At 44.9% G+C, this 20,297-nt stretch overlaps 1 protein-coding gene across 3 annotated transcripts in view; it reads left to right on the top strand.

Annotated features, from left to right (window-relative positions):
• Positions 1–20,297, top strand: part of znrf3 (zinc and ring finger 3) — a 315,203-nt gene that overhangs the window by 240,604 nt on the left and 54,302 nt on the right. For all 3 annotated transcript variants that reach the window (XM_033043094.1, XM_033043093.1, XM_033043092.1), the window contains exons 3-4: positions 382–456; positions 4,989–5,120. In XM_033043094.1, the coding sequence (XP_032898985.1) occupies positions 382–456; positions 4,989–5,120 (207 nt within the window). The remainder of the gene's footprint in view (positions 1–381; positions 457–4,988; positions 5,121–20,297) is intronic.

The raw sequence follows: 20,297 nt of genomic DNA, 5'->3' as shown, positions 1-20,297 counted from the left end.
AAAATAATCCCACACTCCAAAGACGTACAGACCTGTAGGCCATGATTGGCTTTGTATAAATGTAAATTGTCCCTAGCAGGATGGCGTTAATATGCAGAGATCACTGGTCGGTGCGGACTGGGTGGGGTAAAGGGCCTGATACTGCACTGTATCTCTAACTAAACTAAACTGAACAATGTGCTGGAGTAAGTCAGCGGGTCAGGCAGCATTGCGGGAGAACATGGATAGGTATCATTTTGGGTTGGGATCTTTCTTTAAACTGATTGTAGTGGGGGCAAGAATGCAGGAGGAGAGGAGGGGCAGGACAAAGCCTGGCAGGTATTAGGTAGATTTTGCTCGGAATGTACCTTGTTCTCAGTTATATGGCGCTTTGTTTTGCAGGCAAAGCGGGCAGTCCAGAGAGGAGCAACAGCTGTCATCTTTGATGTGTCTGAAAATCCAGATGCCATTGACCAGGTATGAGATGCATCCTCACAGCTGCCCTATGCATTGTTGCATGGACAATATAGATGCTGAAAGAACAAGCAGATAGGCTCACTCCAGTGAGATTTGACTACCATGATTGCTCTGTTATTTGGGGAAGCTTGATGTGAAATGGGTGATGGTGGCCTGGTGGCCTGGCAGTCTATTTTATCTTTCTGTGGATTTTCAGCCCTATTCAAGTCAACATTTATGTGCAGGTCTGATGATAACACACATTCATTTATCTCAGCGGGACAGGCAGCATCTCTGGAGAAAAGGAATGGGTGACGTTTTGGGTCGAGACTGAAGAAGGGTCTTGACCCGAGACTGAAGAAGAGTCTTGACCCGAAACGTCATCCATTCCTTCTCTCCAGAGATGCTGCCTGTCCCGCTGAGTTACTCCAGCATTTTGTGTCTACCTTCGATTTAAACCAGCATCTGCAGTTATTTCCTACACACATTAATCTATGTTTTTTCTGAAGTAGTTTAATTTAATTTAGTTTAGTTTAGAGATCTCTCTCTATCGGGTGGTGCCATCGAGGGTGGCAGCCTCACCAACAGCTGTCCATCCTTTCATCCTTTTTGTTATTTTCAGTCTGTCTGAAAGTTTGTTTCTGCAGGTCTTTTAGTATTTTTAATGAGGGAGGGGGAAATCGTTTTCTCAGTCACTTCCTGGTCAAGGATGCGTCTTTTCTCTGAGCCGCATCTTCGTCCCCCCCTTGCTGACTACCATCTGGATTGGCGCGGCCTTTCCTGCCGGAGACCAGCCAGAGCTTCAGCGGCGGCGCAGCACTGGATTCCATCGCAGAGTGGGCGTTGCCTTACCGGGATCGCCGTGTTGGAGCTCCGGAGTGTTGGGCCTGCTGTTTAACACCGTGGAGCTGTGGTTTGCGGAGATTCCAGCCGCGGGCGGCGCTGACTTTAAACATCGCGGAGTTCTGGGATCTTTTGCCGGGGGTGAATCTCCGCCCAGCTCGGCCTGTGGACTTGGGAAGCCGCGGTCTCCGGTAGGAAGTGGCCGATTCGGAAACTCCAAGCCGCTGAGAGTGTTCTCCGTTCCGACGCCGGAGTTCCGATCATCCCGGCGAGAGGGCCTGAAGGCCCCGACCACGGGTGAACAACGAGGAAGATGACTGAACTTTATTGCTTTCCCTCACAGTGGGAAACGTTGATTCCGCTGTGTGGAGATGTCCATGTTAAATTCTATCGTGTATTGTGCTCTTTTTTATTCGTATGGCTGTATGGTAACTCAATCGCACTGTACCAATTAGTGCATGTGATAATAAATGTCTCTTGAACTCTCTTGAACTCTTGAGATATAGCACGGAACAGTCTGTTCAGCCCACTGACCAGCGATCCCCGCACACTAACACTATCCTACACACACTAGGGACAATTTACATTTATACCAAGCCAATTAGCCTATGTACCTGTACATATTTGGAGTGTGGGAGGAAACCGAAGATCTCAGAGAAAACCCACGTAGTTCACGGGGAGAACGTACAAACTCTGCCCCGTAGTCTGGGTGAATCAGGGTCTCTGGCGCTGTAAGGCAGTAGCTCTACCGATACTAGGTAGCAGAGCATGAAAACCTTTTAAAGACTTGTGCCTCAATAGCTGCTGAGAGGACATGCCATTGAGGTAACGCCCCATCACACCAAATTCAAATCGATACGGCAGTGGCAATGGAGTATTACAGAGTCAAAGAGCTGGGAAGTAGATTGTGAAATGTATCCAGATACATGGGCAACACCACTCTCGAGGTGGTTGAATAATGTATGGTGGAATCTGATCTTGTGTATGGAGCAGAGCAGAGCCTATCCTAGAGATATATCTTTGAGGGACAGCTAGGCAGTGGACTTGAGCATTTCTCAGAGAAATATAATCGAGGAGTCCATTGAACCATCTGCTTCCCAAGTGGATGTAAACGATCCCATGGTACATTCTCGAAGATGGGCATGGGAGTTATCCTTAATTTCTTGACCATTATTCGTCATTTCAAAAGATGATTATCCTGGCGTGATAATATTGCGTGTTATGGGGGCTCGCCATGCCTGCTTTTTTAGATTTCGATAATACATCTCTATACTTACAAAACTCTGATCTTGGATGTGTGTGTATTTGTGTGGGTGTGTGATGTTCGTGTGCGTTTCACATCTCATCGAAAACACGACGAGCTAATAGTGAAATGATTACATATTACATAGAAACATAGAAAATAGGTGCAGGAGTAGGCCATTCGGCCCTTCGAGCCTCCACCGCCATTCAATATGATCATGGCTGTTCCTTCTCAGTCCCTGTTGAAAGGAGCTGCCTCGGCTTTTGACCATCATTTTGCTCTCACTTCAAAGCTGAGCAGCTCTGATCCATCCCTACCGACAGCCAATTAGGAGATCATGGTGGCGTTTTATTTTAAATTGAGCTTCTAATAGTGGTTGAAATTAGGAAACAAGAACCTTGAGAAAAATGCCGCCATGGAGTGCAGCAAGAATTCTTGTGCCATAGGTGGGTCACCAGGAGGTCCTAGTGGGTTGCCAGGAGGTCAAAAAAAGATAAGCAGTAGTTTTCAGAACCAAGGATAACCGACCGGTAATGTTAATGTCTGACGAGTTTTACAGCCGTGTATCTCTGGCTTATTAAAAGTTGTCTCCACTCCTTCTCTCCCCTTCCCCTCCCTCTTTTAAAGGACTTACCGTACACTCTGCTTTAGCCGTCTTTTTACAGCGCCAACCTTCCTGTTCATCGCGGTGTGTGTCTGTTTCTCCTTGGCTTTGCACTGTGTGAATTTTTTACACCGCGTTTCCCCCGCTTGCCCTGTCCCCCACCTGCATAACGGCGTGGTGAAGGAAGTGATGTGTTTGTGTGTGTGTGTGTGTTCCACTCTGACAGTCGCCATTCCAGTTGCCAGTTTTTCAGGCGACTGCCGGCAACTTGACAGTCGTCGGCAGTCCGCTGAAAAATTGCCGAAGTGGGACAGGCCCATAAGGCTGCAGATATGTAGTGTTATGAAAACAGCTCTGTCCATCGCACAAACCAGCCCCCATATCCTAATCCCCCTCCCCTCTCCCACCAACTCCATCATCTTCACTCTGCCCTGGGAAAGTTCCCACATAAAAAAGGACCCCGTCATTCTTTCAACTCCCCTTCCCCTTCAGGCAGAAGTTACAAGAACCTGAAAAAACTTTTACCACCAGATTCAAGAACAGCTTCTTTCCCGCTGTTATCATTGAGCAATAGAGTGATATAGCGTGGAAACAGGCCCATTGGCTCAATTTTCCCACACCAGCCAACATGTCCCAGCTACACTACTACCACCTGCCTGCGTTTGGACCATATCCCTCCAAACCTGTACTATCATAGAAACATAGAAAATAGGTGCAGGAGTAGGCCATTCGGCCCTTCGAGCCCGCACCGCCATTCAATATGATCATGGCTGATCATCGAACTCAGTATCCTGTACCTGCCTTCTCTCCATACCCCCTGATCCCTTTAGCCACAAGGGCCACATCTAACTCCCTCTTAAATATAGCCAATGAACTGGCCTCAACTACCTTCTGTGGCAGAGAATTCCAGAGATTCACCACTCTCTGTGTGAAAAATGTTTTCCTCATCTCGGTCCTAAAAGATTTCCCCCTTATCCTTAAACTGTGACCCCTTGTTCTGGACTTCCCCAACATCGGGAACAATATCCATGTTCCTGTCTAACTGTTTCTCAAACATTGGGATAGTCCCTGCCTCAACTACCACCACTGGCACCTTGTTCCATACACCCACCACCCTATAAGCCTCACAGATTTATATGTGAGGCATGAAGTTTCCAATCTTCTAATCGAACCCTTGCTGCCTACACTTTTTTTATCTGCCCTTTCTCTAAAGATAGTTCACTCCATTTATTTTGGCTTTTACACCACCTGTTCTACTCATGTCTGGCATGATTTGCCTGTATAACGCCCAAAACAATGTTTCTTGGGACACGTGACCAATAATAACAGCGATACAAATAATAAACCAATGGTGGTTCCTCAGTGAAAATGATTTAATTTCTGACCCACACGGTCGTATTGTTAACATTGCTGATGTAACCCGTTCATCCTGATTGTGTTGGCTAATTTTTTTTGCCATTTCACTGTACATGTTGGCATATTGTGGGAGAGTCTAGAACTGGAGATCATAGAATTAAAGGATGTTATTTTAGGAAGAAGATGAGGAGAAATTTCTTTTTTCAGAGGGTGGTGAATCTGTGGAATTCTTTGCCACAGAAGGCTGTGGACGCCGTCTGGATTATGTAAGGCAGAGATAGATAGATTGATTAGTACAGGTGTCAGAGGTTATGGGGAGAAGGTAGGGGAATGGGGTTAGGAGGGAGAGATAGATCAATCATGATTGAATGGTGGTGTAGTCTTGATGGGCCGAATGGCCTGATTCCACTCCTATTCCTTATGACCTGATTTTGCATCATAGTCTCTTGTCCTGCTAATGTGCTGCAAATGCTGTCTAACCAGGCTGATGTCCTTTTTGTTTTTCAGTTAAATCAGGGCTCGGAGGACCCATTGAAACGGCCTGTGGTTTACGTCAAGGGTGTTGACGCAGCAAGATTAATGAACATTGTTAACAAGCAGAAAGTGGCAAGGGCACGGATCCAACACCGGCCACCACGGGTAAGCACGAGGGAACTATTTCAGTTCCACCATTGCAGTCACCTTTCAGATTAAAGTGTACTGATCTTGGATTATGTCCCCAAGATCAATATTAATGCACGTTGGTCAATAGTGGGATAAATAAAACAGAGCAAGCCAGGTCGGAGACTATGCAATCTATTCATCCTGGACTCTAATCTCCTGATGTAAAGATTTGAGATAAATGCTCTTTGTTTCTTAAACCAAAGAACTACCATCCACCACACAACTGCAGCTCAGACCCACGACTTCCAATAGGTCATCTCTTATGTCAGGAACTTCCCATTCTTAATTCTTCACTACAACTAATTTATTTCATCAGCTGGATCATGAGTGACTGCTGAGAAGATTTCAGGATGAAATGGACATGGAAGTTCTTGAAACTGATGTTATACCTGGTTTAAAAGCTAGAGATGATTGTTTTACACTGTATGATACTGTAGCAATTCAATTCTTTAATTCTTCCTTGGAACAAGGATTTTTCACGGCAGATTGATGGCGTTATAGAAAGAGCAGAGGGTCAAGAATATTGGAACAGGCCACTCAAATGATTGAATCAGTGACCCGAGATGGCATAAATTGTGCAAAGAGACTCAACATTTACAAAGTTTAGGGGAATCAAAACAAGAGGACATATGTGTAAGGTGAGATGGGCAGGATTTAATATGAACCTGATAGGCAACATTTTCACTTCGAGGGTGGTGGATGGAACAAACTGCCAGAGGAGGTGGTTGAGGCAGATATTATTACAACATTTAGCATTGAAACATAGCACCTTTGGCCCACCGAGTCCACACCGACCATCGCTCATCCGTTCACACTAGTTGTATGTTATCAAGCTTTCCCATCCACTCCCTGTGCACTGGGGGCAACTTACAGAGGCTCATAACTCACACGCCCATGCATCTTTGAGGTATGGGAGCAAAGTGAAGTACCCGGAGGAAACCCACGCGTCATAGGGAGAACGTGCAAACTCCACACAGAGAGCATCTGAGGTCTGGATCAAACCTGGGTCTCTGGCAGTGTGCGGCAGCAGCTCTACCACTGCACCACTCTTTAAAAGACCCTTGGACAGGTACATAAATAGGAGGGACAGAGGAATAGGAGCCAAATGCAGACGAATGGGACTAGCTTAGATGGGGTCAGAATGGACGAGGTGGGCCAAAGGGCCTGTTTCCGTGCTTTATGACTCTGACTGCAACAGATAAATCCGAAACATGAATGAAAAAGCTCATCAGAATTATTTTCAATTCTTATTTTACATGGAAGTGTCTCTTTTAAAAGACGAATTGTAAATTCATATTTAGCTATAGTTCAAGTCTCCTGATTAACGTTGAAGCAAAAGTTTGAAGTAGATGGTTATGGTGTAAAAGAAAATGCACAATAACCTATAGAGGAGGATAGAAATACAAATCGAAATGGTCACGAACATTCCATTGTGAATTAAACCCCTTCTTCGTATATGGAGTCTTACAGGCTTCATTAAACAGGTGAAGTAAAAGAACAAGGTCCTTAGATATTCAGCTGACACCCTCAATGTAAGAGAAATGCCAGTTCATTAATCTTACCAGTTTTAATTGTGAATTATTTATCACTCAATGTATTTGTAATAATATTTTTACAGAGATTTAATTTCATGCCTTTTGTAACTATACCTTTTAGCAATAGCCATGTCAGAATTGAGGCAATGTTTTTTTGTTATTATCTTTATGCTGCATTCTTCTTCTTTGAATCAAAAATATATTTCCTTCACCCCACTAGCCTCCTCATCTTTCACCCCAACAGCCCCTGCATCAGAGTACCCCCAGTCTTCACCTTTCACCCCAACAGCCCCTGCATCAGAGTTCCCCCAGTCTTCACCTTTCACCCCACCAGCCCCTGCATCCAACACATAAACCTCTGACATTTTCGCCATCCTCAGCGGGAACCCACCCACTAGTCACATCTTCCTCTCTCCACACCTTTGCACCTTCCTCAGAGACCGCTCCCTCTGCAACTTATCCCTTCCCACCCTTCCCACCCCCTCCTCAGGTACTTTCCCCATCCCAGTTAAATCTACCTCCTCCAACCTCATCCACTGTACCTGATGTGGGCTTCTGTACATCAGCAAGACCAAACATAGGCTCGGCGACAGTTTTGCTGAACACCTTTGCACGGTCCTCCGAGGCCTATGAGATCTCCCGGTTGCCAGCCATTTCATCTCCCCTTCCCATTCCCTTACTGACCTCTCTGTCCAGGGCCTCCTCCATTCCCACAGGTGGGCCACATGCATAATGGAGGAACAGCACCTCATGCTTGGGTAGCTTACAAGGGTGGCGCAGCGGTAGAGTTGCTGCCGTACAGCGCTTGCAGCACCGGAGATCCGGGGTTGATCCCAACTACAGGTATTGTCCGTACGGAGTTTGTAGTTCTCCCTGTGACCCCGTGGGTTTTCTCCAAGATCTTCAGTTTCCTCCCACACTCCAAAGACGTACAGGTTTGTAGATTAATTGGCTTGGTGTATGTATAAATTGTCCCTAGTGTGTGTCGGAAAGAGTTAATATGCGGGGATCGCTGGTCGGTGCGGACTTGGTGGGCCGAAGGGCCTGTTTCCGCGTTGTATCTCCCGCTCTGGCATCGGGGAAATCATCCTGCGGGCCGCGTGTTTGACACCCTTGCTCTAAACTGAACTAAACTAAACTAAACCCACCAGAATGAACGTTAAATTCTCTCATTTTAAGTAACTTCTACCAAGTCTCCCCTCCTCCACTGCCCCCCTTCCTCGACCCTAGCCCTGTAACCAGTTCTGCAGATCCCCACATTGTTTCCTGTTTGCCATAACACCGAGCCGGCATGGACCTACCAGGACACCACCCTGTCTGAGGCCATGTGCGGCCAGCCGGCCCTAATTGGTCCTGGTCTTTCCTCGCCTCCAATCTTCACCACCCCTTCACCCTCTCCCTACTTTCAGTGTGAAGAACGGTCCCGACCTGAAACGTCACCTATCCCTTTTTCTCCAGAGATACCGCCTGACCCGCTGAGTTACTCCAGCACTCTCTTTGTGTCTCTCTATGGTATAAACCAGCATCTGCAGTCCTCTGTATCTAGATATTTATTTGGGTTTGAAGTATTGTACTATTTCATTTCTCCCGACATGTGTTTCTCACACTTTTCACGACAAAATTATTTGAATAGGTGAAAGAGTAGGCATGAAGATATACTGTGGCGCTCCCTGGTGGTCAGCCAGGCGCAGTGCGAACCCTCGGCTCTAGGGGTTGGGTCACATGACTTAGTTTGGCGGTTGGTGCGGTTACGGGGCTTCCCTGGGAATATATATCTCAGCTCGGGAACGCCTGTGCCCCTCGTTGTGGTTTTGGGAGCTGCTTAGTGCATTACAATTCGAGAATTCTCTGCTTGACACTCATATCCTGCTTCAATGCCTTCTATAAGCTGGTTTTACTTGTGCTGTCACCTCTATTGAGGTCTTTGCTGTGCCTGTGTACTGTTTTGCCACAGGCTCTGTAGACTGGCTTGATTGATGTGGAATTTCAGATCAAAAGAATATTTTTACTGTATAGTGAAAAATTGCCAAATGGCTGCTGGCGACGGCAGTCCGGGCTTTTCTAGTCACAACCATAAATGAATATTAGCAGCAGAAAAGCTGTATTTTAATCAAGATATACGTTTACACGTGTAAAGAACTTCTAAGAAGCGTAGCTCAGGACTCAATATCTAGAAGTCTCTAATTTTGTGGTGTAGTATTTTTGTGGGGTAGTGTACTTGGAAGATGTGGGTGATTTTTTTTAGTGGTTTACAGCAATACCTTACACTGAGAACATTCCAAAAACATCCCTGGCATCTTTTAATTAAATTAAAGAATTAAAGGATGTTGCTTTAGGAAAATGGGAAGGAATTTCTTTAAGCAGAGGGTGGTGAATCTGTGGAATTCCTTGCCACAGAAGGCTGTGGAGGCCGTCAATGGATATTTTTAAGGCAGAGATAGATAGATTATTGATTAGTATGGATGCCAAGGGTTATGGGGAGAAGGCAGGAGAATGGGGTTTGGAGGGAGAGATAGATCAGCCATGTTTGCATGGCGGAGTAACTTAGAAACATAGAAAATAGGTGCAGGAGGAGACCATTCGGCCCTTCGAGCCAGCACCGTCATTCATTGTGATCATGGCTGAACTTGATGGGTCGAATGGCCTAATTCGGCTCCTATGTGACCTTATGACCTTTCATGTGGTGTACAAGCCTATAGGATTTAAATTGCAAGTAATATTGCTGAACAAAATGGGGCAATTAGAAAGTACAAATAATTGGGAGTGTTTGGGAAAAGCTTCCTGCACTATAATGATACAATAATTCAAATGTCTTAACAAAAACTATGAGTGCCATCACACTAAATCATATTGAGTCTGAAGAAGGGCCTCGACCCGAAAACATCACCTATTCCTTTTCTCCAGAGATGCTGCCTGTCCTGCTGAGTTACTCCAGCTTTTTGTGTCTTTTTTTGGTTAAAATCAGCATCTGCAGTTCTTTCCTACACATATGGAAGCCCTAGTGGGTTGCTGGAAACTGACCTTAAAATCAGATCAAGGCCTTTCACCTTCTGATGCCATCAAATGTTGACAGTGTGAATTGAAATTCAGCAGCAAGTACCAATCTCTTGAAAAAGGTTTCCATAACCGATTAACCATGACAAACATCAGCACTGCTAATACCCACAGATGAAATATTAATAGTAAGATTAAACGAGAACTTACCAGTTTGAAGTTTGATCTTTATTTTATGAGGAGTTACGATGAGGGATTACGTGAAGACCCCACCAGCACGCGTGCGCGACATTCTTCAAAGCAGCGGTGTGGAATCACAGAAAATAGTAATTGAAGTAAACATAGTAAAGACAAGGAGAACTAAGATACCAGATTACCTTTATAATTGAGGGCGGGAGCGGAGGGCACGTAATCCCTCATCGTAACTCCTCATAAAATAAAGATCAAACTTCAAACTGGTAAGTTCTCATTTAATCTTACTATTTTACTTCGGAGTCACGTGAGTGACTACGTGAAGATTTTAAAGCTCTGTGATTTCATGCCATGGAACAGTCCATGCTTCACTCACTGCCGAAGTCATTCAAGGGAGGAAGTATGTTATTGTATTCAGTCATGCATCCAATTCAGGCAATAACAATTTATTTTAACAAAATAATCTTCCCTAGGGCTAAATATATTGCAAACTTGATTCTGCAATACCGCAGGTTTGGTTATTGGCTTATTATAAAGAATTGGAAGGTCTTTCTCTTGACCATCCTGCTGTAGCCAAGATATGGTCCATAGGCACTTCCTTGTCTCTAGCTGCCGGTGTTGCTGTTGCCCTTGTGGATAGAAACTTAAGATGTCAGTATCCACCCCAGCAGCTCCCAAGCCTGTCTGAGCCATCTAGCGATGTAAGTGCTGATACCCGGCCATTAGGCTGTTTATGGCTGCCCATACTGCTAATTTACTTCCTCTTATGTTTTAGTAGTTTTAAGGTATAATAGAAGGTGTGTCATTACACACAGTCGGGTGTCAGTTGGGTATATCTGGGATTCCAAATTTTGTCCTGATGTTCCTGGTCTATCCTGTTTAACAAGCTCTAATATGTGAAGCTATCTTTTCTGGAGATGCCATCATATATCCCAGTCTCAGTTTATGTAGCAACTGGACCCCTAGAGCTGAGACCAGTACTATCAGCATACTGTTTTTAAATGTCAGTTCCCCCCCTCAGGAAGGTTGGTGTTGAAAATAATCCTCATAAGTTTGACAACTAGAGGGTGAGATCCCATGGAGAGTTGTCGTGGCGCCTGCCACCAGCAAGCTGGCAGGGCACTCCTGCATAATTATAGTGCTGCAGCTCAGTCCTTCATCTACATGAAGGCTGGACAGGAATTCCCAGGACGTTGGTTGTTGTCGCTGTATTATACGCTACACCAGTCCTTGTTGGTTCTTGATAGGCTGCCGTGGTCAAGCTCATGGTCCTGTCCGCCAGCCCGGATCTAGCATGGTGGACTATGGTTCAGAGACTATGTCCGAGACCACAGGGATCCATGGCTGTGTAGGCCAATCAGGTGCTTTCAAGACACTTGATGTTGAGTCCATATGTGTCTTTGCTTAGGATCCGACTGATGAGGCAGGAGGGAAAAACATTGTAAACAATTATTCCGCATTAAGTGAGTAACGTCCATTACTGCTGCCCCAAGTGTGGTTCACAAGCGGTATATGTTGGTAACTGGTGATTGGGTCTAGATGCAAATGGATCGATATCTGGTGTCCCTCTTTTGGGTAATATCAGCATCTTTTTTGTGGTCCAACAGCCATTCGATGCTGTCATTGAATTTTCATGACCTGGTGTGTGGCTCAGTATTGAGCTTACCTGGTAGGTAAGTTTGCTGATAGTCAAATGTGTATGTTAACACACCATAGCCAACTATATTGGCCAGATTGACACATGGTATTGATCTTTTCTCCCATATGATTAATATATGCACATGAGGCATTTTTATGGACGCACCTAGCACTTTTACTTTTACTATTTACCTGATTGGAGAGTCAAATGCAACGAAATTTCGTTCAAGGTGCACTGTGTCTAGGTGTATATCTGAATGACAATAAAGTTTTCATTCAATCATTCATTCATTCAATATGACACCACTGTGATATTATCAATTCGTAGGCGGTCATGCAGATGGTGCATTGTTAGCAGTAGGCTTTTAGCCCATAAAACGCACCCAACATCAGTGTTTTTAGTAATTAATTATTTTGTAGGTTTATCCAAGTCTGCTTTACTCTTTGACAATGTTACAGACATATGGATAACGTTAATTGTAAATCCCAGAAAGTCCAGTTGTGGATGCCGTTGACTTAGATTTATCTGGATGGAGATGACCCCAGAGTTTCACCCTATGTTTGGTAGCTAAAACTGCTGATTTAGCTAGATCCAGGGTTTTTCCCCCACAAATGATATATCATCAAGATAAGCCATGACAATATGTTTTTGTTTCTAATATTGCCAAGGCCCGTTTTAATATCTTGGTGAAAAGTCTTGGGGCTGAAGTTAGCACATTAGGCAACGCTATGCCCTGCCATAGTTGCCCCATCCAGTTAAATTTTAGATATCGACAATGATCCCTCCATGTCTCCCAAAACAAGTGTAATATTCCCCCTGTTAGTTCAGGTCATACACCTTTATGTTCTGGAAGGAACCAGATCCACGTACTTACCTGGTTGCCGGTGGTACGTCCCTTTCTTCAATTTCTGCCTCTTCTGCGGAAGAGGCGCCGGAGTGCGGGGTTGGCACGTTTTCCATGAGGGTCGCTCTGGGCCTTGGCCTGAAAGGACCTTCGTGGTGCTGCGCGGCCCTCATGCTTTCACCAGCGTCCTGGTGTTGATACCTGCTGGTGGATGCATAGGGGTGCTGTCGTTGCTGATGACGCTGTTATGAGCCCGACGGCTTTAATCTCTTTGTCAAGCTTTTCTCTGTACCATTGTCTGGGCGAGCAACCAATGATATGCCCGCTGTCAGATTTTTTGAAATCTTCTGTAGTTTGACCTCCTGGGTTTTTGTGCCAGTCAGATCACATTGTTTGCTGCAGGCATTTTTAAAACGAAGTAAAGTTCACAGGAGGCCTATACTTCTGCGTAATTTTGTTGCCTGTTCCTGCAGAAGATGGAAGTACAGGTAGTCGATGCTGGCCGCCAGCCTGGTCTGTAATGGTACTTTTCGTTGATCTGTAATTTTGGTGATCACTCCCAGTAGCTCCTTAGGATTCTGCACCCCCTGCACACTGCCGTTTTCTTCAGCCACGTCCCCTTCTTCCGGACCAGCCCAGCCCTGGTCCACAACGCATTCCTCTATCGAGGGAGATGCATTGTTTTACAGCCCTCGATAAGGTGCTGTTGTGGGAGTGCGAAGACTCCCATAGTGAGCTTGCTCCATCTCCCGGAGCAAGTCACGGATGGACCTCTGCTGCACTTGGGCAGCGCGCCCTTTCGGCCGGACTCAGATGAGTATGATCGGCCGGGCTGAATCCTGCTAGGCTTTGCCTCCAGCCTGCTGCGCTGCTTTGAGCTGTACGGCTCATGGCGCTGGATTCAGCTTGGAGTCGGTAAGTGGACCTTAGTAACCACACCAACGATCACTTTCACTGCCCTTAGGCAGTGCGTCCTTCTGGCCGGACTCCCCGAGTCTATCGGCCGTACCGACTCCTGCCTGCCTGCAGCCCGCTGTGTTGTTTCCAGGTATACAGCTCGCGGTGCTGGGCTCAGCCTGCGCCGGTCGTACCCGGCTGTCGGCTGCCGGAACTCTCCCTAGTTCCCCACAGCCTGCGGTCCTGGAGCCGCTGGACGTCTCTGGTGTCGGCTGCCGGGAACCGCCTTGTTCCCCGCGGCAACCTGCGGTCCTGGAGCCGCTGGACGTCTTTGTGTCGGCTGCCGGGACCTACCTAGTTCCCCGCAGCCTGCGGTCCTGGAGCCGCTGGTAGCTCGTGGCTGGTGGCTGTCGGCTGCCGCAAACGGCCTGGTTCCCCGCGGCAGCCTGTGGTCCAGGTCCGTTTTTTCTTCCCCTTGGGCTTCAACTTCAATTTTTCCTTACCTGTGTAGCTCCGTTTGAATTTTTCCCGCGGGAGGGCTCCACCCCCGCCTGTCGCTGTTGCACTGCGTGAGACGCAATGACGCGCACGCGTGCTGGCGGGGTCTTCACGTAGTAACTCACGTGACTCCGAAGTAAAATGTGGGATTCCTGTATTACCTGAACTAGGAGAGGGGGCAATGTGGCTAACATGCATTATGGTGACTGCGCTTGCCCGAACTCGGAGCCTCTTGAATCAGAAATTTGATTCAAATTTAGTCTGACACTCCATGAAGATTAGTTCAGTTCAGTTTTGTTTATTGTCACGTGTGCTGAGGTAGGGTGTGAAGCTTTTTGTTGCGTGCTAATCAATCGCGGGACCCCCACGGGGGTTCGTTTGGGGCTTTACCTGGGGACATGAAGGGGTCATAAATAACATATCAATTTGTTGAGCCCATTTTTTGGAACCTAACCACACAAATTATTTGGTTTGTATATGCGCATACGTACGCCACAAAGGTTAAGAACCACTGCTTTAGATTGTATTCCTTCCCCACAAAGCCTTTGTGTTGGCTGCACTGAAGTTCATTGTGTTTCCTCGTATGTATTCCTGCATCCTGGAAGGTGGCAGTCGGCAGCATACACTTACAGCCATCCCGCTGTACTGGAAGAACAACATGACATTATCAAAATCATTTACCTCATTCATTATTCGGATAACTTTGCAGTTGTGATTCCCAACTAGCAAGATTGGCTAGATTTTAAAATTAAATTGCTTCATTGGTCATTTTGTTTAAAGTCTGTAAAAACAAATCAGCATGAAAATAGGGCGGCACGATAGTGCAGCGGTAGAGTTGCTGCCTTACAGTACTTGCAGCACGCGAGACCCAGGTTCCATCCCGACTACGAGTGCTGTCTGTACGGAGTTTGTATCTTCTCCCCTTGACCGCGTGGGTTTTCTCCGAGATCTTCTGTTTCCTCCAACACTCCAAAGATGTACAGGTTTGCAGGTAAATTGACTTGTATAAGTGTAACCTGTTCCTAGTGTGCGTAGGATAATGTTAATGTGCGGGGATCGCTGGTCGGCTTGGACCTAGTGGGCCGAAAGGCCTGTTTCCATGTTGTATCTCTAAACTAAACTAAACTAAACTAAAAGACAAGTGCAGTATGTAATTTTCACCCATTACACCCAATATTATTCCCAAACTTTAGGTTGTAATTCCATGAGTAAGCAAAATTCCCAGAGATGTGAAGAGCTGGATGAACCTGGGATTAAGTCACTTGTTTCAATGTTGATTCCATTTCAATCATTTCAATATCATCACTCCTTCTAGACTTGACTCTCTTGCCAGTAACCTACATTATGGAGTAAACATGTCAAAACATTTTGCAAATGGATTGTCAGCTGTCAAAGGTTTGTTCTGGGAATTCATTAAAATATAAATTGCAGCCCATTTTAATTCTTCTTGATTAGTTGAGACCTGTATTTCAACATTTCTAGACCTCCTTAATAATTTTACCCTCGGGATCTCTGCCTTTCATATTTCTTTACTTCATTTTTATTCCAATCCTGTTAATTATCTTTTTTTTCAACATTAGACGAATCTGCCAGTATGTGAATCCTGCAGTATAAACACTGCTGACAAACAGTCGTCCAAGGGGAGACAGAGGCTCCATGACATTGCCATGGGTGTTGGTTGTTGTTTGGGTGTAGGGCCAGTCTATATCTAGGTTAGAGTGTAATGCACACAAACAGGTACATACGATGATAGACTCCATCCGACTCTCATAATGAGTGCGGTGCAGTATGTGAGACTTCACACTTGGTGAAGATATGGAGATCAGGTAGATCTTGATGTCTGTCAACTGGTTAATGCCCAGTAACTAGACAACAGCCATCATAAATTCAGTTTGCAACAGTTTGGTGGCGGTACGGATAAAATCTAAGATGTTTCATGAAGCATTTTGGGATAGTTTGTATAATTTTAGCTAAAGTATATGATGGTAATTTTGTTGCTAGGGTGTGGTTTTTGAAGCTTGCACCTTCGCCAAATACCTTGCACATCTGGGCATGTGCCTGTTATATATGTCAGGACAGCTGGCACAATGGGCTAAGTGTTTGGCTGGCAACCGGAAGGTAGCTGGTTCGAATCCCGCTTGGAGTGCATACTGTCGTTGTGTCCTTGGGCAAGACACTTCACCCACCTTTGCCTGTGTGTGTCCTTGGGCAAGACACTTCACCCACCTTTGCCTGTGTGTGTGGATGTAATTATGTGAAGCACTTTGGGGTCAATGCAAGTTGACTAAAAATGTGCTATATAAATAAAGAGAAAAAAAAAGAAAAAGCTACTGATACCCAGCTGTGATCCTGGACTCCCAATGTATGCTCACCACCCCTCAGTCCCCACACACGCTGCTAGATCCACTGAGCTTAGTTTAGTTTGGAATAAGGATATGGCATGGAAACAAGCCCTCAGCCCACTGAGCACATCGAGCATTGATCACCCATTCACACTCGTTCCATATTATCCAACTTTCTCATCCACTCCCTACATAATAGGAGCAATTTACAGAAACCGATGAACCTATAAATCTGCACGTCTTTAGGACATAGGAAGAAACGGGAGCAACTGGAGGAAATCCACGCAGTGACAGGGAGAACGTACAAACTGCACTTAGACAGCACCCGAGGTGAGGATCAAACCTAGGACTCTGGTGTGGTGAGGCAGCTGCTCTACGCTGTGCCACTGCGGTTGGGTGAGTGGGCAGATGCAGTATAATGTGGATAAATGTGAGGTTATCCACTTTGGTGGCAAGAACAAGAAGGCAGATTATTATTATCTGAATGGTGTCAGATTAGGGAAAGGGGAGGTGCAACAAGACCTTAGGGAAAGGGGAGGTGCAACGAGACCTAGGTGCCCTTTCTACAGTGGCCTCCATAATGTTTGGGACAAAGACCCCTCATTTATTTATTTTGCTCTGTACTCCACAATTTGAGATTTGTAATAGAAAAAAACACATGTGGTTAAAGTGCACATTGTCAGATTTTACTAGAGGCCATATTTATATATTTTGGTTTCACCATGTAGAAATTACAGCAGTGTTTATACATAGTCCCCCCATTTCAGGGCATCATAATGTTTGGGACACAGCAATGTCATGTAAATGAAAGTAGTCATGTTTAGTATTTTGTTGCATATCTTTTGCATGCAATGACTGCTTGAAGTCTGCGATTCATGGACATCACCAGTTGCTGGGTGTCTTCTCTGGTGATGCTCTGCCAGGCCTGTATTGCAGCCATCTTTAGCTTATGCTTGTTTTGGGGCTAGTACCCTTCAGTTTTCTCTTCAGCATATAAAAGGCATGCTCAATTGGGTACAGACTGTGTGATTGACTTGGCCACTCAAGAATTGACCATTTGTTTGCTTTAAAAAACTGCTTTGTTGCATTAGCAGAATGTTTGGGATCATTGTCTTGCTGTAGAGTTTACAGCCGGCCAATGAGTTTTGAGGCATTTGTTTGAACTTGAGCAGATAGGAGTAGGCCTTCAAGCCAATGAATATGATCATAGCTGATCATCTATAATCAGTACCCTGTTCCTGCTTTTTCCCCATATCCCTTGATTCCTTTAGCCCTAAGATCTGGTGGATGTTAATTTGTGTTTATTGTGTGGTTTTGTCATTTTTACTATATGTAGGACTGCAAGGCAACAACATTTTGTTCAGACCGCAAGGTCTGAATAACAATAAAGGCTACTTTGACTTTGACTTTGACTTTGAAATCTAACTCTCTCTTGAAAACATCCAGTGAACTGGCCTCCACTGCCTTCTGTGGCAGATAATTCCACAGATTCACAACTATCTGGGTGTAAAAGTATTTCCTCATCTCAGTCCTAAATGGCCTCCCCCTTATTCTTAAACTGTGACCCCTGGCTCTGGACTCCCCTAACATTGGGAACATTTTTCCTGCATCTAGCCTGTCCACTTCTTTTAGAATCTTTAATGTTTCTATAAGATCCCCTCTCTTCCTTCTAAATTCCAGTGAATACAAGCCTAGTCAACCCATTCTTTCATCGATACACCTTGTTTAGAATTGTTTACTATATTTAAGACAGAGCTTGGTGGTAATCAATGGATGTGGGAAGAGTAAGCAATAGATCGTTCATGATCTATTTGAATTCCACATTGGGTACAGGAGGCCGAATGGATATTCCTGATCCTCTAATTTAAGTTGATATGTTTAAACATCTGTGGCACAGTTCTTCATAGTTCCCGTCCAAATCCCTTCCACTCCATGATCAACCCACTTTTTGACCAACTTGTCCTCCAAATTTAAGCCTTCACTGTAAATAATGGAAGGAATTCATTGGCGTTTATGAGAGGAGAGGTTTCAAGGAGATAAGTGGGAGAATTATGTTTTCACTGGTGGGAGAGTCTTGGACTAGAGGTCATAGCCTCAGAATTAAAGGACGTTCTTTTAGGAAGGAGATGAGGAGAATTTTCTTGAGTCAGAGGGTGGTGAATCTGTGGAATTCTTTGCCACAGAAAGCTGTGGAGGCAAAGTCAGTGGATATTTTTAAGGCAGAGATACAATACAATACACATTTATTGTCATTTGAGCCCCAGTGAGACTCAAACGAAATTTTGTTTCCACAGCCATACAAACAAAAACAATGTCCTACAGACATACACACAATTAAGTTCACACAAACATCCATCACAGTGAACCCACTGTGATGGAAGGCAAAGTCTTTTCTCTCCCCTGCTCTCAATTTCTCTCCCGATGTCCAAGCTCCAGGCGGGTGATGATAAGTCCCACGGCCATTTTAGGCCACGCGGGGCGATTTACGGCCCCGCTCCCGGTCTGAAAGTACAAGGTCGGAGCCCCAGCGTGCGATGGTGAGATAGTTGATTAGTATGGGTGCCAGGGTTTATGGGGAGAAGGCAGGAAAATGGGGTTAGGAGGGAGAGATAGATCAGCCATGATTGAATGGCAGAGTAGACTTGATGGGCTGAATGGCCAAATTCTACTATTCCTTATGACCTTAATGGGACAGATGGTATCGCTATCTGAGCCGCTATAGGTGATGATGGGCTAAATCATCCCCTCCGATATCATTAGAAATATAAGTCATATGAGAGGAGTGAAGTGCAAAGGTACTGTGTCCTCCCATCGTGCAAAACCACTTTTTGGATGCATGACATTTTGTTAATTAAACCACAGTTTTTCATCTTGGTATGATTTCCAGTAAAAGCAGTGATTCACGATTGAGATAAAACAGGTAGTGTTGGAACAATGGGTTTTGTACATCCCACATGGCAACATGATGCACAAGACCAAAACATCTGAACATCTGTATATCTTGTGGTTTACAGAGGCAGAGAAATAAATCGAAGGGCCCAGAATAAAGCTGAGGTCCTGATCTGAACTGTGAGATTATCACTTTAATATTTCTGATTCAATGCGAGGGGCATGGCTGTGATGAAGGGCGCGGATGTAATATTTATCAGCCTACTTTGAGATTTTTTTCAATTCAAGGCATGGTAAAATTCTGAGCCGGAACGAAGGCCATTTGGCCCATTATTCTTGGGCTGCTTCTTTGTTTGTGGAGTCTCGCTCATCAGGTCATGAAGAATAGGAATAGAATTAGGCCATTCAGCCCATCAAGTGTACTACGCAATTCAATCATGGCTGATCTCTCTCTCCCTCCAAACCCCATTCTCCTGCCTTCTCCCCATAACCCCTGACACCTGTACTAATCAAGCAAAGGCTCCATTGCCTCTTTGACACAAGGCATGCATTTGTTTCCTTTTCAACTATTTATTCTATTATCTATTGAAAATCACCATCACAATCTGCTTCCACCACCTTTTCAGGGTGTTTTCCCAGATCAAAGCAACTTCCTCCATAAAAATATTATCTTTATCTCCTTTCTGAATCATTAAGCAATCGCCATAAATCAGTATGCTTTTTTTTACCATTTTCCTTTCAGTTGATGCAATTCCTCCTTAGTTTCTCCATTGGAATCCTTCATTGATTTGCACACTATTAAATCTCACCTTAAACCGTGCCAAATAGGAACAATTGAAACCTCTCCTTCATGAAAAAGAATCGCTGAGTGCCATTTGAAATGCTAGATAATTATCATTCCCTGCAGCAAAACAGAACAACATCTAAAGCACGTTTGCATGGAGAGTAAGACTGATTATGCTGAGTTATTTTATCTGTGTATTCCTTTTTGCCAACAGTTGAATGGTAATTACAGTGTGTGCTGCCAAGCACGGCTTCTCACTCAGCCCACTCCTATTAATAATTATCATTCACAGGTGTAGTCCGCTCGTAAAACAACAGATATAATAAACAAATTTGATGATTCATTTGAAATGCGTTTTTGTTTTGGAAGAAGTTTAGAAATAAGAATTTACAATATACAATAGATGCAGGAGTAGCAGACCTTCGAGCCAGCACCGCCATTCACTGTGATCATGGCTGATCATCCACAATCAGTACCCCGTTCCTGCCTTCCATCCATATCCCTTGACTCCGCAATCTTTAAGAGAGTCAGAGAGAGAG

This window comes from Amblyraja radiata, chromosome 25 (genome assembly GCF_010909765.2).
Source record: "Amblyraja radiata isolate CabotCenter1 chromosome 25, sAmbRad1.1.pri, whole genome shotgun sequence".
Classification (NCBI taxonomy): Eukaryota; Metazoa; Chordata; class Chondrichthyes; order Rajiformes; family Rajidae; genus Amblyraja; species Amblyraja radiata.
The sequence above is the reverse complement of the archived record's forward strand: the minus strand, read 5'-3'. Positions and strand labels throughout refer to the sequence as shown.